The 25137-nt window shown below is 39.5% G+C and overlaps 1 protein-coding gene across 12 annotated transcripts in view; it reads right to left on the bottom strand.

The window, feature by feature from the left end:
* PTPRM (protein tyrosine phosphatase receptor type M) overlaps positions 1-25137 on the bottom strand; it is a 401111-nt gene that overhangs the window by 190035 nt on the left and 185939 nt on the right. For all 12 annotated transcript variants that reach the window (XM_081917995.1, XM_081917993.1, XM_081917991.1 and 9 more), the window contains 3 exons: positions 6006-6314; positions 5504-5613; positions 1299-1500 (listed from right to left, as the gene is read on the bottom strand). In XM_081917995.1, coding sequence (XP_081774121.1) covers positions 1299-1500; positions 5504-5613; positions 6006-6314 — 621 coding nt within the window. The remainder of the gene's footprint in view (positions 1-1298; positions 1501-5503; positions 5614-6005; positions 6315-25137) is intronic.

Here is a 25137-nt window from a genome sequence, read left to right as displayed (position 1 = left end):
AGCAGAGGAAGCAGACTTCTTTAATGTGCAGCTTTTCTATGATCTTTAAAATCTTGTTTTTAAAAAAACCTTCTCAAGGGCAGATACTATTTTAGAGCAGTCCTTGTGTGCACAAACTATGATAAAATAATTGCTATGCATTTAGTTAATAGGGTAGCTCATCAATAACAAGTTAAGCTATAAACTGGTACATATTATACCTTTATTAGGGCATTTTTCTGCTGACTGAACACTCAAAACGTATGTTCGTGTGTAATATTAGTCTCATGAACTGCAGCAAGTTTTATATCATGTGTTGGTCTGCTATGCAACAAAATAAACTAAATATGGTATTCAATTATTACCATTGTCTTATTAACAGCCTTCACCACCAGATTTTTATCATCCTTACTGTATCACCATAACTAGATAATGAATGAAGACATAAGTAACCAAGACCAGTCAGTTAGCTTGTGGCTAAATTGCAATTTGAAGCTGGATCTGACATGCCATAACCAACTAGTACAGGGTCTCCCAAACTTGGGTCTCCAACTGCTCTTGGACTACAACTCCCATCATCCCTAGATAGCAGGGAGGACCAGCGGTCAGCTAGCTGGAGACCCATGTTTGGGAAACCTTGAACTAGTATATCTGCTGCACTACACTAGGCCATCATGTAAAAGCAACCACACATTTGAACTTACTAATCAGTAGTGCATGGGACTTCTAGATGCTAATGAGTGTTTGGTTTGGCCTGTAAGGAGGTCAAAGACAAAGAAGACAAAGAAGACGTGACTATTGTTTAGTAAATCTGAAAGATGAGAATCTGAACTGACCCATCTCTGACTTGCAGCTACTATCCCTTTCAGCAGCAGGGGTAGAAGAGTGAACTAAACCAAACAGTGGTGCATGCTACACTCAGGCCAACTTGCAATTGGGTAGAAAAGTAATGGATTACATTGCAGGGTTGCTATACAAATGTCCCAAGTTTAACCTTCTTAAGGTGCATAAAAGCAAGTAATAATCATATACATCCCCAAATAGGTTTGCGGATTGAGGGATATAGATAGATAGATAGATAGATAGATAGATAGATAGATAGATAGATAGGCTTTTTAACAGAAAATGTTTAAATGCCATTTTTTTAACAGAGGTTTTTATGAATTTTCAAGAAATTATAAACACAACATTTAAATTGTTCAGAAAAGATAGGTATTTTACACTGCACCCATACTATATAACTGCTGCAAAATTATATGTAAATTAAAGTAATGGTTATCTAGTTCAAATGAGAAAAGTTGTTTGGCTTTAACTAATACCTGAGATCTTTGTGGTGAACTGACTTGTAACAGGAAGCCCAAAGCCTTTGGCTGTACTGGCTCTTATAGTGAACGAGTAAGTAGTCCCAGGATACAACCCAAAAAATAAGTAGTGTGTTTCATTCCCATGCTTTAAAACACGTCCACTTTGGTTGGATAAATCTATTTCTGGGTCAAAGGAGCTGACAGCCTTGTAGGTGATCTAAAAAAGAAAAACAAAGTTATAAAATATCTTCAGCAGTTGTACAAAGATTGCATTTTTATCCAATAAACCCTTCTGATGTGTGCACTGTCAGACATTTTATGATAAGTTATCTTACTCCCTTATATGCTTCAAATCCGGAATCCAATGAAGGAACACAGGCTCAGACAAAACTGTTATGAGTTATCACTTTTATAGATACAAGGACTTAGAGGCACCTAAATGACAACTATAACGGCTATGATTCAGACTTAAGCTAATACCTTTAATTCATTGGTTTTCATGTTGTAATTCTTTTAGGAGGAAGTGCATTAATGTTGGTCTTGCACAAAAAATACAAATAAACATTGACTTAAAACGACAAGAGTTATAGCCATGTTTTTAGTAGCCTGCCCCAAATTTCTGCTTCCACTGAAAAGTATTCTCTGCTTGTGAAATAAGGTGAAATTCAAGCAAATTCTCCATAAAGGACACAATGTTGCTATTATGATAACGATGACAATAATTATTATACCAGAAACAACATAGAAAGAGCTTTACTTGGAACTCTGAGGAGAAGGCAAATCTAGGACGTTCTTCTAAAACCGTAGAGTACTAATGACCACATTTTCTCCCCATTTGAAGAAATCTAATTTCTTATTCAACATTTATTTTTAAAAAATGATTACAAAGCAATATCTGGATGGTGTTCTTAGTCGTATGTGGCTTGCTTTTGCTCTCTTCTGTGACACTTTTAGGCTGCAATCCAAACCACACTTTACCTATGACTAAGTCCCATTAAATTGGAACTAAGTATCCCAGAGTATTTAGTATCCCAAGTGCTTTGAAGTAAATATCATCCTCACAACACAGCATGGTAGGTCTTTAATACTGCAGTTTTAAAGATCAGAACACATGGTATTGCAACTTGAATCACACAAGCACTACTGAAACCAATTCTGCATAGGTCAATTACAGGTTAAATTAACTTCAACTCAGCACTGACCCTGTGTAAGCTCTTAATTTACAGAAGCTCTCAGTTTTGACCTCTGAGATTATAAAAGGTTACTAGCAAAATGGAAATTTAATTCAGAATAGAGTATAGGTTTTAAAAGACAATACACAATGTTTTTGGATGCCACACAAATGAGTTTCATGCTTGAAACAATGTGGATTCCTGTGGACTGAGCAATAGTGGCACTTATCTATAGGATTTTTAACCCACAGTTGCTGTGTTACAGTTAGCTTCCTGAATTGTTGCCACCACTTCAGAGCTACTAAATCAATAAATGTGGCCCTAGTTCACCTATGTTTCTGTTTCTCTCCTCCTTATCTCCCTTCTATGGTGGAAACCTCCACATGTTTACAGGGCCGGTTCACTGCTGCCTTGGTGGGACAACTACATGCCAGGAACATGCAACGTAAGTCATTGTGCTTCTCTGTGCCATCATGCACAAGGGCTTTTATATGCGAAGGGCCAACATGGTCTTATGGTGAAATATTTTACTTCAGAACATACACCTGTTGTGTTAAGTACAGTAATCAACATGTTTTTAGTACCAACACTCAGGTATTCAGATGGATGTGATTACAGTGGTACCTCGGGTTAAGAACATAATTCGTTCTGGAGGTCCGTTCTTAACCTGAAACTGTTCTTAACCTGAATCACCACTTTAGCTAATGGGGCCTCCCGCTGCTGCACAATTTCTGTTCTCATCCTGAAGCAAAGTTCTTAACCCGAGGTACTATGTCTGGGTTAGCGGAGTCTGTAACCTGAAGCATCTGTAACCTGAAGCGTCTGTAACACGAGGTACCACTGTAATCCATTTGACAAATGCAGCCATTGTTGCTTATTATAACCAGACATAAATGTCAGACTTTCTCTTTATTCCAGAAGCTGACAGCAGGATGAGGCTGCACTGGTCACCTGCTGCATACCAGGAAGGAGTGAGTGAGGGTGAGGCCATAGTGAGATTGATGCCGTGTGCTGGTGAAGCCAGTCCAGCACCCTTGCTTGCGTGTTTCCACTATGCCGACCTCACTGCTTCCAGTATGTAGCAGTTAGAAAATCCAGAGGGAGATTGTTTAAGTGCAGAAGCCCCACCACACTATCTGCTGCTTTGGTCCCGCCTTCCTGTATATTTGGCCTAAGTATGCAAACAAACCTCAGCAACAGCAGCTTTTTGTATTTAAAAAGATGAGAAATCAGCCATTCCTTTCCAAGAAGCTTCTTTACAACCTAAAACCCATATAGCACCTGAAATAGGGTGATCTGAATGTACGCTACCTCCTCCTGCACTCCACTATTTCACAGGATCACAGGCTTGCAGAGTTAGAAGGGGCCACGAGGATAATCTAGCCTCACCCCTTGCAATGCATAAGTCTTTCACCCAGCGTGGGGCTTGAATCCACGACTCTGAGATTAAGAGTCTCATGCTCTACCGAAAATTCTTACCAAACGCAAGCACAAGTGGCTTTAACGCCACCTTTTTTTGTCTTCCCCCACTGTTTACAATCTACCTTGATAAAGAGTTCTGGAGAACATAAAAGCTACAACCCTATAGGAAGAATATAAACCAAGCCTCTGAAAAAGAAAATACAGAGTAGTTTTGAGACTATGATGAGATGTATGGGGAAAAGATGGCACAGATAATCATTGTCTGAAGCGTGGGCTGGTTTGTAGCCCAGGTCCAAACACATTCATCATTTTGTATCAGACTACACATAAACACCAAAAACAGAAGCAAGCACCACAAAGAAGGGGATGATGGGAGAGGAAGACACCTCCTTTCAGTTCTTTGAAAGGCCTTACGTGGCCAAATATAAAAAACAAATGACAAGACCAATCATCTTCTGATTACTTATGAAACTGCAATTAGTTAAACTAGTTAGTTTTCATAATACATATCTTTTCATAATAAATTATCCTTTCACAACTATTTCAACAGCAAGACAGCACTAAAAGCTTAATAATACCAAATTAGATATTTTCTTTTATGTCTTGGGGCCAAGCATTTCAACAATGCTTTCTGAAAATGAAAGGAAAGAATAAATATAAGGGTAGTTTAGTCAGGTGAGATGTTTGACAGTGATTATGGTCCAACAGCATAATAAATGCATTCCTTTGTTAATATTTTTGAAAGATATTTAGTGCCAGGTTCCCTATAGCATGGAATGCTGGGATTTGTATGTAAAACTAACAACATATAATTTTGTTGAAATTGCATTCTTAAAAGCAAGTGTGTTTCATTTAATGGGACCTGCTTTTTCTTATTACAAAAGGTTTGCAGAAATTCAGTAGTATTCAGTATTACATTCTCACTCCTGTTTTTACTCCTGAGTTATAGCCCCTAGTAGATACTTTTAGTAGCATTCAAATACTGAACTACATAACTAGACTGGATAATATTACAGGCTTTAAAATGCAATGATTTACTAATAACAGAGTGTTGTCTTGTACTAGCCAAAATTTATTACATGAGGGAATTGTGGGGGGGGGGGGGTGGTGACACTGGGGGTGGGAAGGAAGGAAAGACATGTGATACATAAGCAGTATAACACTGCAACTTTATTTAGACCTTCAGTTATGAAAGGTACTGATCCCCTCCTTCTCTTACAAGACTAGAACTCGTGGACATCTTATGAAGTTGAATGATGGAAGATTTAGGACAGATAAAAGGAAGTACTTCACCCAACACTTGGAGAACCACTATGGAAGATGTTCCCACAGGAGGCAGCAATGGCTACCAAATTGGATAGCTTTGAAACAGAATTAGACAAATTCATGGAGGTGTGGGCTATCACTGGCTATTAGCCACAATGGCTATGCTCTGCCCCACAGCTGGAGGCAGCAATGCTTCTGTATACCAGTTGCTGGAAATCATGGGGTGGGGGTGGGGTGGGGAGAGTGCTCTTGTGCTCAAATCCTGCTTGCTGGTTTGCCACAGGCAACTGTTCAGCCACTGTGAGAACACGATGCTGAACTAGATTACACCAAGAATGCAGGACAAGTGGTTTTACATACCTCATATAGGGTGATCACACCATATGTTTGCACTGGCTCCCTCCACTGAAGGAAGATTTTCTCCTCAAACATACTTCCCTGGATAGATTCAAGTGGTACAGGACTTGGAACTAATGCATTAAAAAAAAGGATGTTTAGGAATATGTATTGTGAAATAAAATGTTGCATTTAGATTCTATCGCTATAAGAACATGAGCTCCACACTGTAAATGCTGCATTCAGGTTTTTAAATAGTAATGGCTTATGCACTGGCCGTGCTAGATCCAACCCATAAAATATGTGTTTGCGTGTAATGCTGCAAACTACATTTCACTCATTAGTCCCTGACAATCATGTCAGTCCTCAGTATCCTTCATCTTTATGCTTCCTTTATCCAACAAATCCTCAACACACTTATATGCAGTTATGCATATGTCTTATATGGTTTTTGCTGGACTGCATAAGCACCCCTAAAATCATGTCTATGCATATTAATGCATTCAGCAAACCATTAAAAACTCACCGTCTTCATCCGTTTGTACCACAATTTCTTGGCTTTCTTTTCGTCCTTCAGGATTCATAAGAACCAGCTTGACACTGACATTAGTATATGGGGACAGATTAGTAATGGTATGCTGAGGGTGAGAATTGTCTGTGTCCCAGCTCACTTCTTCTCTGACTTGTTCTTGTCCACTAGCTTGGTAGCGGTAATGGACGGTGATATTGTACCTATGGCAACGAGTGACATTGTAGCCAAACGGCTCCCAGGTGATGGTGATTTGCCGGGATTTGATATCGACAACTTCTAGTTTTCTTGGACCACGCATAGGATCTGTAAAAATTAAGACATGCATTTTCATACAAGTGCTTGTATCTGATGTATGGTAGTGAAAGCAAATACTGTTAAGATATTTTTAAGAAGTATAGGGAAGGAGAAAAGAACATAGGTTCTGATCTACAGAGTCTGTGCTTGAATACTGGCTTGAACCTGTATATGAATAGTGGCTGGGCAAATGACTGACACTGTCAGTGTTAATGATACTGGCAGTTTGTTGGAAGAAGGAGTTTAGTCCCAGTCCTCCATCAACATGTATTACAAAATGTATTAACAGACTAGAAACAGCTCCTTTTATGAATGCAAAGCAAACGGTGTACCAATCATGGAATATTAGAATTGTAGCGTTGGAAAGGAGCCCAAGGCCAACCTCATGCAATGCAGGAATCTCAGCTAAAGCAGCTATGACAGGTGGCCATCCAGCCTCTGCTTTAAAAAAATCCCAAGGAAGGAGACTCAGCCACCTTCCAGAGTCCCTTCCACTGTCAAGCAGGTCTTACTGTCAGAAAGTTCTTCCTGGTGTTTAGTCAGAATCTCCTTTCTTGTAACATGAAGCAACTGGTTCAGTTGCTACCCTCAATAACAGGAGAAAACTAGTTTGCTGCATCTTCCATGTGATAGGCCTTTAGATATTTGAAAATGGCTATCATATATCTCCTCTTTTCTTTTAAACATCCCCAACTCCCTCAACCATATCTCATGAGGCTTGGTTTCTAGACCCTTGATAATTTTGGGTGCCCTACTCTGCACACCCTACATCTTGTCAATATCCTTACATTGCAGTGTCCAGAACTAGACACAGTACTCTAGGTGTGGTCTGACCAAGGTAGAACAGAGCAGAACGATGACTTCCTTTGATTGGGACACATACTTCTGTTGATCCACCTTAAAATAGAATTAGCTTTTTTTTGCTGCTGCATCCCACTGTTGACTTATATAAAGCTTGTGGTCTACCAAGCCCCCCTCGATCCTTTTCATATGTACTACTGGCAAGCCAGATGTCCCACAAAACACCTTAACAATTTTCCGCAGGCTCAAATCCAACAGCAGACAGACAGCAACAAAGCTGTTTAGCTTTACTATAACAAAGTCATAGTTTGGGGTGAGAACAGTTGTATGACTAGGGATGCAAAAGAAATTTAATACAGTTCACATTTAAAGGTGAATCATTCACACTCCCACTTTCCTAAACAATATGAGAACCAAATCAACATCCTTTGAAAATCACTCATCTGAATTTTGTGATGCAGCTCTGCAACCAACCAATGTTAACAAAAATGCATACATAACAGGGAAGTGTACATAAAAAAATCAATATATTTGTGAAAATAACATGAAAAAATAATAACATGTATATTAGAGTCAACTGCTTGCAAAAGCATGCACATTAGTCAAAGCTGCACACAAAGATGTAGTTATTGGGAGAAATTCACAGTAAAATACTGATGAATTTTCAGGGAGATTTTTTTAAAAAAAACTTTTTTGCAAATTGCTGCAGAAATGTTATGAGCGGAATTTGAGATTGGAAAAATGAAAACCAGAACAAAACAAAACTGATGGATCCTTCCATTCCCTGTTATGTGCCTAGAGACCTGACCCCAAACTACTGCCATGAAATGCAAAAGATTGTTTCTATCTATACTGTCCAAAGCAATTGGAAACTCAAGAAAAAACTTCCATCATATTATATTATGGGTTCCTTACATATCTGGTAAAAGAAGTCTGTCATCAGTATAGCTATTATACAAATTTAGCTGTAATCTGATTTTTATTTCATATGAGAGTCCTCAACAAGATAAAAGACAATGAGTAGCTTTATCTACTGCTTCGCTTGTTGAAATGCCAAGAAGAGTTTTAATGAGCTAGAAATCTCTTATACATAAACAGATTAATATGCATCTGCCGGCTCATGTTTATTAATCAACATGTCTTAACCAAGAATGTTCTAAACACTTGCCACAAGATTCCATCACTTCTGGCTTCTAATAATTCCCTGCAAGCTTGCAACATTGTTCAAAGATATTTTGCATTTTATCTTAAGTTTGCAGGAAAAGGCACTAAAATCACAAACTATATAGCCTTCAAACCCATGGTTCATGCTTTCATTAAGAGTCTCACTGTTCTAATTACATCAAACTTTTTGACCACAGGCCCTTCTAAACTTCTGCTGTCCGTTCTGGCTCTCACTTATCCGCTGCAAGCAAGTTCTGCAGATGTTTACAGAAATCCTAGCACTTAGTGCTTGATGGCAGAAAATCCATGGAAGAGCAGACTCATACATGAGAGTACCCCCATCTTCGTCTTATCCCTATCACCTCTATTCTTCTGCCCGACTCTGATCCCCTTTACTCAGCTACCAACCCTAAAAACAAGATTTCATTAAAATACTGGTTCTGAGCACTAGTTCTAATCCATTCTAAGTGCAGAAGAATTTCTACAGCAGCTCATGCCCTATGACAGAATGGTAGTGTCCCTGTGGTGTTTGAAGCGTGTTTGAAGACAGTCGTGCTGTGTAGGCCGTGAGCGAAGAGATGGGCAAGGGCCATGGGTCAGACTCACAGTGAAATGTGGAGAAGGGGATCTTCCTTGGATGCTCGTTCTCTGTGGTTAGCAGCAGACCGAGGAAGAGAATGATGCTGCATGGGCTGGCATTAGATGCTAGAGATATGAGATTAGCACTGTCAACCTGCCTGTGGTGTCTAATGGAGATGTATGTGAAGGAGTTGTTTATTGAAGTAGATGCAGGCTCTTTGTTCTGGGAGGTTGGAAAAGGGTGAAGAATTGTAAGGACTTGCCTTGCTGCTCTAAGCACTAAGCCAAAGAAACTGAACTGCTTTCCCCTCTTATTGTTACCTAAACATCCCCATAGTCCCATTACCTCCCCCAAAATAACCTAGCATATAAATTTGCACCAATCCAGATATCCATGCACACTCAGAGATACACTAGCAAATCTTTTGTACATGGCTTAACCCATTATTTTCAATAGATTTATGTGTTCAAAAGAATTCTGTTTCTTCCATTGAAATGAATAAAATCCATATAGGTAAGAATAATCTGCATGCATATTAAACATCTTGAGCTCACATGGGCTTGCAGTAACAAGCCAAACACCTCCCACTTTCATTTGTGCTTCATATTTTTATTCGCTGCCATAGAACTGCTTAGTTTTGTTCAGCTAAAAAAGAAGAAGTTTCCATTGGTTAACTAATGAACCCTAGCAATATCCTTAATCCACAGAAGGTGACATTTTCTAAAAAGATGGAATTCACTAAAGGCATATTCTTCCATTTTGTAACTGAAATATGTGGTTCAAATCCTTAGTTTGTCACTTATTTATATGGGGTTGCATAAATAGTCTTTAGTCCAGATGAATGATTCCTGCCCCGCAGACAGTCTACTATTCAAGTACTTTCCAGATTCAGACTTGCTTAGTTTTAGCAAGGTTTCTGTATCGTGAGCCTTCCAACCATATCATTGGAATCAAACTAATATGGATAACACTTAACATCTGTGGTGTGCTTTCATGTGCTCAAAGCACTTTCATATGCATTATTTAATTTTAATTCTTACAACGACTTTGTTATCCCATATTGCAGGAATGTAGGGACTGGGATAAAGTAGTTTGCCAAAGACAGACTAGTGAATTACCTAAAATCACCTAGCGAGACAGAGGTGATGTCAGAACTAGGGATTACCTGATTTGAAGATAAGTCTCTGAACCACAATACTACACCTAGCTCTTAATAAAAAAATGTCCCAATGAGACAATGAAATTTTCAAGAAACACAAAAAAGTCATTTATGAGCAATTTCTAATTTTTAAAAAAGTGTGTGTCTGTGTGGCGGGGAATAAGCTAGAGATCTGAGAAATAAGCTGTTTCCACAGTATGGCGTCATAGTTGAGCCCAACTGTTCAATGTTTCTGATAGAACCACAAAGACTACAGCAAAACTTTGCAAAGCAGAAACCCTGATGCAATATTTGTTTGCATCAGGTAATGCTAATTATTCTCTGCATGCAGTGGGCCAATGCCTCAAAATAATCAAGCTTTAATGATTTATCAGCTTAGTAACAAGGAAAGTGCAATTTAGCAGTGCTAATCACAATGCAGACCACATTCATTAGGCTTGGGGGGGGGGGGAACCAGTCCTGCCAAAAGCAGTTTACATGCCACAGCAACCGTTTTGTATGCTACACATAAATCTCACAGGCTTTGGTAATAGGGTAATTAATTATGTTTTCAGAAACACCACATTTATTTTCTCCTCACTTGGTATAGTTCAGGGGGGGGGGTTGGGATTATAAAGATAAGACCCTTACCATTTTGCAACTGCTTGACAGTCACTGGACTGCAGCACGCTGAGTTACTATAGTTGGCCCTGAACGGCATGAATCATATGGCCTATCTGTGCCCAGTGGTTCATGGTAAGAGGGCAGGATTACTTTTCTAAAGAGAGCAGCGTCTCTCATGCCTGAAGCTTAGTGTGATACTTCTTTGCGATTCCCCTGATAGTACCTGCAGCATTTTTCACACTGCTCTCTTTCTGCCAGTTCACACTAGGTATCAAGCAGTGAAGTGAAGTCTGACAGTTGCGGCTCACGACCTTAGGGGCATCCAGTTCCAGCCCCTGGCACTTGAGCATCCCATTTAATCAGTAATCCCGGTGTCTTCCACATTCACCAGTGTTTTTCAGAGAATATAGAGCAAAAACTGACTGATAGGATCAATTTCCACTGCAGGTTCAATTCACAGCTAATTTCTCTGGAACTTCATACTTTACCTCCTATTACAGCTACCTTGCTTTTTCAGAAACTCAATTTCAGAACCTGTGAGAGACGTTTAGGTGTAATTTTAGGATCCTGTCACTGATAATAAAAAAACTTGAGATGGGAGCAATGCTCATGCTGCAAGGGATTCTCCCCCACTTCCAGCTGCCTTGTTCATCAAAGGTTGCAGATGCATTTTGAAACAGAATAATAATAATAATAATAATAATAATAATAATAATAATAATAATTTTATACCTCGCCCATCTGGCTGGGTTTCCCCAGCCACTCTGGGAGGCTCACAGCATATATTGAAACATAATAAAACATCAAACATTAAAAACTTCCCAATACAGGGCTGCCTTCAGATGTCTTCTAAAAGTTATGTAGTTCTTTATCTCCTTGACATCTGAAGGGTTGTTTTATTTATTTTATTATACAGTTCTTATGCAGTTGGATACAGTGCATTGCAAGGGAATGTTGCCTTGGGCAATATGTGCTCAGGGGACCTCACCTTCCTGTTAGTCCCTACTCTTCATCAGCACTGTTGCTGCTGGAGATACACAAACGTGGCTGTTTGATTCAGAAAGCAGCCATCCTTATGAACAGCAGGGTTATATACACATAGAACAAAAATCAGTTCCACTTAAAGTTTGTTCTCTCAGTTAATCCTCCACATTTTTTCCAATATTCAGAAAGTTAAGAATTGTTTTGCTAAAGTTAGGGTAAAAATAAAAAATAAAAAATCAGGAGTTACATGCAAATTATAAGGTATCTGATAAATAGATTACATGTTCCATAATTGCATCTCCATACCAGAGAAGGTTTACCATGTTTAATTTCTGCCTTCCATGCAGCTATTATAGAGGGAAGGCATCATTCACTCTATTCCTAAACCTGCACTTTATTCCTATAGCTTGCTACAAGCTGTTTCTCTTGGAAGAGAGCAAGTCTGTTCAGCAGGGAAGATAAAAGGAATACCTTTCTTCTTATTCTTTAGCAATAGTTATTAAGTAAGAACACATCCTTAGCAACAGAACATCTCTGAATCTGACTTAGAAGGTTGCTGCCACTTTTTGCTTTCTAACTTTCTTTACAAATGCATGATTGACTATTTTTTAAAAATAAAGCTAAGAATCTGAGCCTTCTGTTGTGGTGGTAGGGAAGGAATGTGAAGATGAACTAGAAATCATTTTAAGTTATACAGCAAAATTAACTTAATCCATATTCAGATCATCTGGCAATTAGTTCAGAGATTTTTCAACCAGTTCAGTGAACTTTTCCCAACCAAAGTAGTTAATTCCTGCACTGAACAACATAAAGAACTAAAGATCTAAAGCTCAGCTACTAGCAAAATTTCTACCAAATGGTGAGAATGTATATGGAATGGCCTTTCTAAATGGGGAGTCATTATTGATTATTTGCTTCCAGGTTTGTTCAGCATGGCAGTCTTTATGCTTTTGCTTAGTGTTGGCTGCTAGACACACAAACAGAACTAAAATGAGGGTCTATATTGGTGAGTTGGCAGCTGCTGTCACAAAGGCACTAATCACTAAAGGAAGACAAAGTAATGATCTTTCCAATGCAGTGCTATTGGAAAAGGGCTTTTGTAGGGCTTTGCAGATTCTTCAACTATATTAAATTACTTTCTTTTTCCTCTTAGGTAATAGTGCCGGTCCTGCAAACTGAGGAATAGTAGGCTGAAACTTTGGATATGGACATTATGATTTAACCTAAAGAAGAGTCAATCAAAAGCTGAAGCAGAACTGTAGAGTTGGAAGGGATCCCAAGGATCATCTAGTCCAAACAGGAATCTCAGCTAAAGCATCCATGAAAGATGACCATCTAACCTCTGCTTAAAAACCTCCAATGAAGGAGAGTCCACCACCTTCTGAGGGAGTTTGTCCCACTGTCAAACAACTCTTACTATCAGAAAGTTCTTCCTGATACTTAGTCAGAATCTCCTTTATTGTAGCTTGAAGCCATTGGTTCCAGTCCTACCCTCTGGAGCAGAAGAAGGCAGGATAATTCATTCACTCCCATTTCTATTCTCCCATTTCCAGGATTATTATTGAGTAGAGAGATAACACCCCTATTCTAATATATGGATAGCAATTAAACCTTTGAACCTACATTTTTGATCTGGATCTTTATCCTGGTATCCCTGGATTGTCCTTTTGCAAATAAAAGATCACTGAATTGTGTGTCTCAAGTTTGATCAACTTGGCATACAAAACAAGGCTTTAAAGCTCACAATCCATTTCCACCCCAAACTGGGTCTTTAATGGTGGGGGAGTTGTAGATAGTGGATAACTAGTAGATTTAATTCATATCATGCAGAGATGTTAAAGATTAACATAGTAGACATTCTGCAGGCATTGCGGAATTAAATGGACTTGTATTTTTAACTGTTACCTGTTCAGAATTCATATGAATTCATACTGCTTTACATTAAAACAGTAAAACATTATTTAAACATGTATTTGGACCTTTTTGTTGTTAAAGGGTGTTATATAAAAATTGGAGGGAATTAAACGAACAAGAGAGGGTCATTCATTTAGATAACCTAACACAACCTACTTTTCATCCCATTTTTAAACAAATTTACCCTTGTGTGGCACCTGATACTCATTAGTAAGTTGATAAAAGTTTAGAACATGCTTTACATCTGCAGCATGACAACTCCTTTGAGATTCTGATATAAGATACGGGATGCAATGCAAAATACTCTAAAAAGACTGAGCCTCTATGGTGCATTAAACCTCTATGGTGCATTAAACAAAAATGTTTTTGCAGTACAAGTAGCAATTGTTATTTGTGTTCTTTCACTGTACATTACAAAGGAACCTTTAGCTTCACTGTTCATGTAAAAGTCAGATGTCAGCAGGACACATCTGCCTGACATAACATATCACTACACTTCACTAAGCAGATAGGAGGTGGGCTGTTGCATATTCTTGTCATGCCAACATGCTTCCCTAACAGCACAAATGTAAGCAGAACTTAGCCTAAAGAGACAAGATTTCCATTTTCTTTCTTTTACATTCCTGTAAAGGGCTGCTCCAGTATTCTCGGCCACACCGTTTCCCCTTTCTTCAGAGCACCTTCCCAATGCTCCCAGGAACAGGTTAGTTGCCTGGCTTTTGAAAAATGTTTGGTTTCAACATTCTGACAGCTTTCAGAAGCAAAGTAGGTGCATGCAAGACATACGAAACAGCAAAACTGAAGAGGCTATTTGTGGAGATGTGCACTCAGATTGACATAAAATCTGATCATGTCTGAGAAAGCATTATTTGGGGTTCAGATCCAGACGTTGAATATTGCCATTTTTTTTTCAGAGCAAGAGATTTAAATCTTAGCATGCTTCCACACAGAGGCAACAATCTAACACAACCATTAAGCATGTGTAAGCCCTTTGAAATCGATATGCTGAAGCACGCTTAACATTGCATTGGATTGTAGCCAGAGGGTTTTTCGGAGCTTGAGTATATTCATTCAGTGCACTCGAAAGCACCAGCTGCATTCATACAGCTTGCGCAATAACCCATTTGGCCAAATGGCAGAACTAGCACTTTTGCTAGACTACCTGGTTTCCCTTTAAACAAACAAATGGAAGCCGTGCTCTCCAAAACTGGAAAGTATGGGAGCAAATAAGCTTTAAAGAAAAGAGGTAGGACTGTCATCTGAGGGGGGAAAAAAATCCTGATCAGTTAATCATGTTACAAGTTCCTGGAGAGTCCCTTGTTACTGTTTTTTTAAAAATAAATAAATAAATAGATAAATAAATAAATAAATAAATAATAAACACCTAATCAGTGTTTCAGAAGGCCAGTACAGTGGTACCTCGGGTTAAGAACTTCATTCATTCTGGAGGTCCAAATTGTTCTTAACCTGAGGTACCACTTTAGCTAATGGGGCCTCCCGCTGCCGCCGCCGCTGCCACGTGATTTCTGTTCTCATCCTGAAGCAAAGTTCATAACCCGAGGTACTATTTCTGAGTTAGCGGAGTCTGTAACCTGAAGCGTATGTAACCCGAGGTACCACTGTACTGATGTAATAACTTGCACATTCACAATACACCAAAGTTAAACAGTACTGTACTTCACCAGTAAACTTCTATAGAAATGTTGCGAAATGGTTCCTTCAATTAATTGCCACAATCACAGGGGGCAAACAAGAGGATGGAATTTATTAATTTTTTGGGGGGGGGATCCGGGCACAAATTGGTAGAATAGAGAGTAGGCTGTGCTTCTCTACCTTTTTCATGTATCGTGGTGAGCAACAGCTTCCGTTTCATTTGCCCCTTCCTAGTCTGTAGGGGATGTGGGTGGCGCTGTGGATTAAAGCCTCAGCGCCTAGGGCTTGCCGATCGAAAGGTCGGCGGTTCGAATCCCCGCAGCGGGGTGCGCTCCCGTTGTTCGGTCCCAGCGCCTGCCAACCTAGCAGTTCGAAAGCACCCTCGGGTGCAAGTAGATAAATAGGGACCGCTTTCTAGCGGGAAGGTAAACGGCGTTTCCGTGTGCAGCTCTGGCTCGCCAGAGCAGCGATGTCACGCTGGCCACGTGACCCGGAAGTGTCTTCGGACAGCGCTGGACCCTGGCCTCTTGAGTGAGATGGGCGCACAACCCCAGAGTCTGGCAAGACTGGCCCGTACGGGCAGGGGTACCTTTACCTTTACCTAGTCTGTAGTGATGGGGAGAGGGGGAGGAAGCAATGTTATTTAGCTGGCCACATCTGCACAAAGTAATAAAGTTTCATGAATATTGATTCCTGCATGGGAAAATAGGTCAGAGCATTACAATATGATGTTTGTTCCACGAATATGATGTTTGTTCCACTAGCCCTCTTCAGGCATTTTGTACTGCATGCAAAGTAAACACATAAAAGAGGGTAGTTGGGCTACTGTTTCATAATGCCTGAGTTGAAGGGGAATTATCTCCATCAAGGAGGCTCCTGTGCCCATGGAGACTCCCTGCACATTTGAGAGCCACAAAAACTATTGCCATAATAAACTTGTTTGTTATTAGAGCGCCACAACTCTTTGTTGTTTTTCCTGGAAATCTATAACCAAGTTTGAAACATCAGCTTGATGAACATCTCTATTACTCTTGAGCAAACATAAAGCTTTTGAGTGAGCATTCAAGACGAACACCAAAAAGCATAGCCTCATAAATTGTATACTTAAGCCACATTTTTTTAAAAAATACAACGTGGAACCATCTTCTTATATTTTTCTGTGCACAAGCCTGTTGCATGTATTCACATCCTATGTTAGGATGGTTATGAGACATGGTTAGGATTGTGCTGCTGATACTGTTTACTGAATCTGTCAATAATTCCCTTCATAAACCTAAACACTTTTCCTTCTTTTGTTTTCCATCAGTCAAAATTATCCAGACAACAATATAGCTTAAATTTGAACCATATACACTGACATTTTATAGCTGTATTTTAGAGGGTGACACACAGTATTTAAATTTTAAAATATTTCTAATAGGAATGAATTTATTATTCAGTGTTGCTCTCAAACTTCTTAGATTGCTTGCCTATTTCTCCACAATGGAAAATATGTATTTTTAAAAAAATAAACTTATGAATATAAACAAAATTATATTCCAAATTTGTGAGACATTTTTGTTGCTTGTTTAACATGACATACCTAGCTATTCAGTACTCACTTTATAATAACCCCTTTTCATTCCCAAATCTACTTAGCCATCAGCCAGTAGCAAGGAAAATGCTGGTGATATTTTTTACAACCACACATTAGTTTTACATTACTTGACAGGCTAATTCTAGAGAGTTCCAAAGACAGACAAGCATGTGTTCTTACTATTTTCTTCCTTGGGCTTGAAAGGAGCATGAATCGAACTGGTAAATGGGGGGGAAATATGGGAGTGCAGGCATGTATTTTTCATTTCACACTTATGTCAGTGCCAGTTCACCCCAAGTGCATTCCAGGTGCAGTGCTGAAAATGCAAATCTATAAGAAACACTAGCTTCTAGTAATTATCCTTCTGCACAGATTAGGAATAGCACAATTAGAGAGTCTACCCAGCTAGATATTCTCTTATGTCTTCAGAGTGCACAGGAGTTGTGTAGTAGTTAAGTTCCCTGCAGAACATAGCTAGAAGTGTGCTGGTCTAAGGCATTCAACTACAGCAGAGGCATCATTCTAACCAAGGAGAGCACAAAGGTGGAGAGCAGACAAAAGAAAATGGGGCAAAGCAGCATTAGGATTGCAGCAATACTCCCCCCCCCCAAAAAAAAACTAGAAGGGATTGTCACTCTATTGATTTGTTTGAATTCAAGAGAGAAGACTGCATGGTAGCATGAATCTATGCCGGAAGAAGAAATGTCACCAATTAATGCTACTCAACAACGAAGAATATGATACTTAAAATTCCTCTTAATCCAACATGTGCAATCAACCTTAAAGAGCTATAGCGTGGAAATAATTTAGAGAACATAACTCCAAAATGCCAAAAAATGATAATAAATGGATAGGATTCCCTGGATTAGCTTGATAAAAGAAACCTTGAATGTTAAGATGTGTGAGTATTACAAGGTAGTAGGATATGCTGATTTCCTTTCTGAACAGTTATCATTTTATTGCCTTTAAATATCTATTTTTTAAAAAAAATGAATGAGGAAGAACAAATCTGAAAATCTCTTCTAGGCCAATGATTTCCCATTTTGCCAGCATGCATGCAGTTCCCAGGACCCCTTAAAATACTACAGTTCCGTGTATTCTTGGGGAGGGTGTATGTGTTGTGTTGTGCTATGCCGTGTATGTGCAGCCTTTATCCCCAAAGCCCTAAGTTCAGTACCAGTTATGGACTTGGTCTCAGCCTCTGTTTCCTTTTAAAGATGAAAGCAGAAGAGCTGATCAACCAATATTAAAAGCCAGTGCCTGATAACACTGCGGGACCACTGTCATTACCTTATTTAATGATACGGCTTAGCCAATGAGTACTGATAAATAACGCTAAACTCTTTCAACTGGTTGAGGTACCAAAAGATTACACAATTTAATTTTCTGAAAGGTTAGCTCACTACAGCAGTCTAAGAAGGTAAACAGAAACTAGAGTGGATTTTCCCTCCGCATCTGGTTAGCTGTATGGTAGGCCATCACACCAATATCTCACAAATGTGAATATGGAAAGTCTGAATTGTGTTTGCTATTTCATTTTACCCTGGCCCACACCCTTACAGATCCCCCCATACCATAGCTGTCAACTTACAGATTTGGAAATAAGGGACCAGCAGCCAAAATAAGGGATTTTCAGAGCACAGGTATGTTCAACATCTGAGCCCCTCCGAGCCAAAGGCAGAAAGCCCAGCCAGCAGCCAAAAGAAAACCTCAAGTGGTGGTTCTCACAGAGCAGCAACCCAGCAAAGGGGATGCAGCAAGGAAAACCACCATCACCTCTCCGCTGGGAAGCGCTGTGCAAAGGCGAGTCCCCAGGCAACGCGGCCGATTTGATCGGCACAAGGCATGCAAGCTCCACCCCCCAGTCGTTCTTAAACCCCTTATTGGGTGAGCAACGCAGCCAAGCAACACAGTTGGAGCCTCCGTCCTCCCTGGCCGGCAGGGAGGGAGGGAGAGGCGCTGATTCCTTTGAAACCCGGGAAATTTAAGGGACATCATCAATAAGGGACAGCAGTGGGACATGGCGCTGGGATAAGGGACTTTCCCGCCAAATAAGGGACGGTCTACAGCTATGCCCCATACTATCAAGAAAGTCCTTTCAGAACACAGCTGGGGAAGGTCATACCTCTTCATAAAACCTTCCCATATTATAAGGTTAGGAGACGATTGGGCACCTATATTCTTCCTGACATTTTCTTTTCTACAAGCAATGAATTTTTGTGACATGGGAGAACATTCAACCTGTGGTACCCCATGTATCATGTACTTTCCCCTCAACATGTCCATCAAGAGTGAATGTGATTGAATGCATGTACTGAAGAGGGAGACACAGTACCACAGATTCAAAGGACTAGAATGGACAAACAAGTTATTGTCAACCACCTACCCTAATACAAATGCCTCTGAAAATAAATTGCCTAATTAAGCTGCAGTAAAGATCCTGTATGTTCTTTGGGTGCCTCATCAATTTGGACTACATGTGATCTGTAAGTCCAGTAATTTCACATTTATATCTCACTTTAAAACACACACTATAGTTTAGAATAAAGTTAATTCCAGCCTGATGTTATGCTCCCCACCCCCGGTTTGAACATACTGTATATAAAGAAAACTAAAATTACTTCTATAAAGTATATAATCATTTCATTGTGATACAATTTATTTAGTTTCACGGACAGTATTTTAGTAGGAAACTAGAGAAGGTCCTCCTTTTGCATTTGTAACATTCTTTTATAGGAAGCTTTTATGGTCTTATATTAAGAAGAGTGCTTATTTTTCTCCCAGGCAATTAAAATGAATACAGTAATAGTACACTGAATGTGTACTAAACCCAGTGCAATATTACTATATGATTCTAAATTCTGCTTATTAGTATAATATTTATACAACCAAGACTCAATGTTTATGGACAACCAAATCCTGCTTTATGATCATATAGGTTTTAAAACTTGGCTGCTAGCGAAACATAATTTTTAAACAAATTATGCTTACCAGGGGCAAAAACCATTTCATTCAGCTGCACTTAATCAGAAATGTGCTTATGATATTCATAATCATGTTTCATTAATAGCAGGCTATGAAACTTAAACAAAATATTTATAGGATATTTTTATCAACATTAATTGCCCTTGTCATAATTCTTAACATTTTTGGAACCAACATTATAAGGTGTTTAAACCAAGTAAATTTGTTTACGTTAATCAATTAGAAATTTCTTTGTTGTGCATCTACATACTTGGATCTGTCATACAACATGTACAGTATTTGGGTGTTTCCATCTAATCCACAAATCTGCCACACAACACTACACAGCATTCATTTATTTACTACATATGCATCCTGCTTTTCTTCTATCATGGAACTAAAGGTGCATTCAGACAAAGAGATTATTGTGGTAGCTTTCTTGGTTATAATGCTAGCCTTTCTCTCCCAGTTTCCAAGATTCCTTTTACACTGCATTGCCTGCTGTGTTGAGGAACTGAGGCTTTTTGATTGATATACTGTCTTGTCAGGCCAGATTTCATTCATACCATTGGGTGTGGTGTGACACAACAGCAGATGTCATTGGACACATTACCACATTTTATACACATGTAAAGAACCTTTCCTGTAGATCTGTGGGAAAGAATGTTCCCTGGGTATAAGGGTTTGAATACAACGCACAATTATCTCCCCACACAAGATGTTTTTGTCAGGAGCTCATCCTATACTCCAGTAGGACCCTGGTAGAGACACATGCCTGACTGGCATGTTCTCTCCCTCCTGGTCGTTCAGGAGTTTCAAAGGCTTTCTTCAGCCCGAACATCACAGCGACCGATGCCAACAGACATCATTACACTTAGGGATCCGCAGAGTGTTCACAGTTTGTGTAACAAACCGCAGCAACTAAGCATTTTGGTTAATCTTTACTTATAAACACACATGGAGCACTGCAACATGGCTCCCTCTCTCTCTAGCATCAGACAGTAAAGAGAAAGAACAAATGACAATAGTCCCATTTCACAGAACACAATAACACAAACATCCTGCCTCCGTCACTTCCCACTCTGTGGAGTCAAAACATACACCATCATGTGATAGACAACAATCCTATGACTGCAATCACGGAGCAGGAATTCTAACAGTTATTACTCTCAAAGGGGACATGGGTGCCACTGTGGTCTAAACCGCTGCTCTGTCCCAGTTTCTGCCAACATAGCAGTTCGAAAGCATGCCAGTGCAAGTAGATAAATAGGTACTGCTACGGTGGGAAGGTAAACAGCGTTTCCGTGTGCTCTAGCTTCCATCATGGTGGTTCTGTTGCACCAGAAGTGGTTTAGTCATGTTGGCCACATGACCCAGAAAGCTGCCTGTGGACAAATGTCAGCTCCCTTGGCCTGAAAGTGAGATGAGCGCCGCACCCCATAGTTGCCTTTGACTGGACCTAACCGTCCAGGGGTCATTTACCTTTACCTTACTCTCACAGTAATCATGGCAGAAGAAGAAAAGACAGGAATGAGGAACAAGTGCACAAGCTTGAGTCTTGCTGTAGCTGATGCATGTAGTCGTCTTCTTTGGTGATCACTAGTAGCCAAGTAAGGTTGTTTTCCATAAACACAGTTTTAAAAGTGAGTCTATAAGTTACTGTGGAGGCCAATTCTGGATCCACACGTCCTTCCACAGTGGGGATATAGGTTTCCGGGCGGGAGTTGCTCATGGTGAGGCTTTGCCAAGCGTGCCTTTCTCTTAGCGTGTTTCTCCCTTTCGCCCTGAGTTTGAGTGTCTTCAAAGTTCATGACACCTTTGGTAAAGGCTGTTCTCCAATTGGAGCACTTGCAGGTCAGTGTTTCCCAGTTGTCAGTGTTTATAATACATTTTTTTAGATTTGCCCTGAAAGAGTTTTTGAACCTCTTTTGTTGACCACCAGCATTACGCTTACCATTTTTAGGTTCGGAATAGAGTAGTTGCTTTGGAAGACGATAATGCACGTAGTACCAAACCATGGCTTAGTATTACATCTGAATGAGCTAATGAGATGAACTGCACTTGTGCTGTTTATTATTGTCCAAGAGCTATCTCTTGTAGAATTCAACTCCTAGAAGAACATCTACCAGGAAACAAATGACTCTGCACGTTCCTTGATAAAATGTGTAGGACTTGGCTTTTAATCCATTTGCTCTGAAATGCAGTTCTTTATAACATTTTCAGGCAAGCTACATTACCTGTGTAACTGTGATGGTGAGTATTAATCTGATGGTCAGAAGCCTCAGGCAGCTAACTTACCAGTCTCCTTGATTTGTGATGTGACATGGGCAGAGGAAATATAACAGGAGCCTTTGTCACTTTCAGCAAGGCATCCTTACTGTCATGGCACTTTGCCAGCCATGCATAAGAAGGGGCAAAGCTGCCTCCAAGGAAGCCAATGGAAGGCTTTGGCTGGCTCTCTGGGAGGTGGGTCCTGGCAGCAGAGCTGACCAGACACGTCAAACTCTTTGATCTGCTTTGCTCCTAGGGCTAAGAAGGAATAGACTAAATGACTAAAGGCTCTGTGGTGTTTTCTGCCTTTCTCACAGCAATACTTTTACATCTCAGTTTTGCATTACATGTTTGTCATAACTATTGTTAGGCATCCAGCAGAACTCACAGTGGGATCAAGTTGAGTTTGGGGCATTTTGCATAAAGGGGAATCCCTTTATGGGATCTTGGTGGGCTGCTAGCTGCCAAAGCCTAGCTCGGCAGCTGTCAGGCATCAACAGCTCTCATTCTTTCATTAGTTCACAACATGGTGGGACCATCAAACTTCAGGCCAAACCTCACTTTCAGGTGGGCCAAGAAACTTTGGTGGGCCCAGGACATCAGCCAGCATGTGGGTTGCTCAGTGGAAGCATCCTGCCCTATGCCTTGTGAAACATATCGCTCTGTAACCAAATACTGTAAAGTTGTGGTCTCGGTTAAAACCAATATCAGTCTCTCATTCATTACTCCAGGGCCTAATGCCTTCTCTGTGGGTAGGCTGACAAGAAAAGTTCCCTACCAGACTATGAACTTGAAGTAGTGAATTACACTGACATAGTTTACACCTGATATTCAATGCAAAAGTAGCAAGTGGCTAATTGGCTCTGTATATGCATTTAGAAGGTGTGACCGGTAAGAAGTGTTAAAATTTCACACAGGCTTCAACAAAGAGTGTACTAGTAGACATACATAAAATATTTTATTCTAGCCTAAGGCAGCCTACCACAACCCCCATTCTGGAAAAGTATTCCTAACATCTCATTTGAGCTTTCTCTATTCACCCAGTTAACAAAGAATCAAGAAAGAACATCTGAAAATACTCTCAAGGCTCTCTATCAATAGAAGCAGCATGCAGACTGAAAATATTCTGTATTTTTCTCTTAGATACACAGCCAGGAGGGAGGGGAACAAAACGCACTGCTCAGCCACAGTAATTGGTTAGTTACTGTACCACTCCATGCAATACTGAATCACTCATGTGTGTTTGTGCACTGTTTCTTCTAGTTATACATCTTTAATTTTTGTATACTAGGATTCATTTCTCCATAAGAATCCACATTTTCTTACACATCAGGTCAACAAATACCCTTTCTTCCATGCTTCTTCAGCATTTCACAACTGACCTTCCATACCATAACATCCCTCACCTCAGACCGCTACCATAATTCCCTCCATTTCACCTTTCTTTCCACTTCTTCTTTTTTACTGCCTGTTTGAGCCCCCTAAGTTTCCCTACAAACTCCTCTCATCCCTCTCTTCTTTTATTTTAAAGGTGGCTTTTGCCTGAAGTTTGTAGTCCCCCCCCCCCCGATGTTGTTTGGTTTATCTATATTTTTATTGTTGTTATTGTAAATTAGTCTGGGCAGCCAGATAAGATGTGTGTTGAATATAGGAAGCAGTACACACCTAATTAAGTCTCATTATTACTTAGCATGCAGGGCTACAACCTAAGGATATAAAAGAGGAATTATATTAACAAATATAGGATCAACCCTTTAGAAAACAGAATGGATGTCAGAAGATGTATGGGCAAAAGCATTGTGTTATGCCTCATAGTGCCTGCTTATAGTGTGTGAAAGAATTAATGTGTCACTTCTTAAGGTACAAAAGAAGCTGCTGAATAAACAATGGGAAGCTTACTAACTTCACCAAACCAAAGCAGAAACACTAATTAATCCATTGTTCCTGATGTTAAAAGATGAGTAGTTGGACCACTTGTATTACAACCAGTTCCCCAGGTTATAACCTAAAGACAGCTATAATCTTAATATGAACGCTATTCTGAAGATCTGGATGCAACATTTCAAACTAATTGTTATGATGAGAAGAGTTCTAACTGGAAGTGTTGCTCCCAGCCTCTAGAGGAGAAGTGTTAGCTGTTTTTGGTTGAATAGATGTATTTGGGGGTATGGAAAAATAAGCACACCCGAGTTCAAAAATTTACAATCTATTAAAAAATTGTCATCTATTAAAATGCTTTTAAATCAACAAATAATTGTTATCTTCGTTCAAGCTGCTTTCAAGACATCACAAGACATCTGCTACAAATTCAATCTGAAATGAATCTATTTCAAATGAAATAAACTCACAGAAACAAACAAGGAAATTGTAAGTGATGTGATTTAAATCTGTGGCACAAACCTTGCAATTTTAGAATCTGAGGCACCCTCCTGTCACATCCATAAATCTAGGAACAGAAATTAGCTATAGAAATGCAAAATCATAGAACTGTACAATTGCAGAGCTGGAAAGTAACCCAAGGGTCATCTAGTCCAACCCCCTGCAATGCAGGAATCTCAACTAAAGCATCCATGAGATGGCCATCCAGCCTCTGCATAAAAACCTCCAAGGAAGGAGAGTCCACCACCTTCCAAGGGAGTTATTTCTTTCTTTTTTACTTTACAAAGTTATTATTGTACTTCACCACATCTTAATCTATTGCATCATTTATCTCTTAAGACAGAATATGTATACAATTCATCCTCGCTTACCAGCTGGCCTAACGTTAATATACCCAAATTCACCCAGCTCTTCCATACGACGATTTCTTTTCAGATTTTTAAAGATCAGTTTCCCCGCAAAGTCATTTTGTTGTGGGGGAAAAGGTCAAATTTATATTTTTTTGAGTATTAATGTAGTTAGATCCAAATGCTGCCTATCTTTCTAAATGTGCTACAAAGGAATATTCCAAAGTAGCCCAATTTGGACAGTTGTTTTGAGTTGTGTCTCCCCAGAATTGTGTACCTGACATTAACTATGCTTGGTGATACAATTCTGGGATCCCAAATCCTCCCTCATTGGTATTATAATAATAATAATAATAATAATAATAATAATAATAATAATAATAATAATAATAATTTATTTATACCCAGCCCATCTAGCTGGGTTTCCCCAGCCACTC

Source organism: Podarcis melisellensis (assembly GCF_964234715.1).
Source record: "Podarcis melisellensis genome assembly, chromosome: 7".
Classification (NCBI taxonomy): Eukaryota; Metazoa; Chordata; class Lepidosauria; order Squamata; family Lacertidae; genus Podarcis; species Podarcis melisellensis.
Note: the sequence above shows the minus strand (reverse complement) of the source record. Positions and strands in the feature narration are given on the sequence as shown.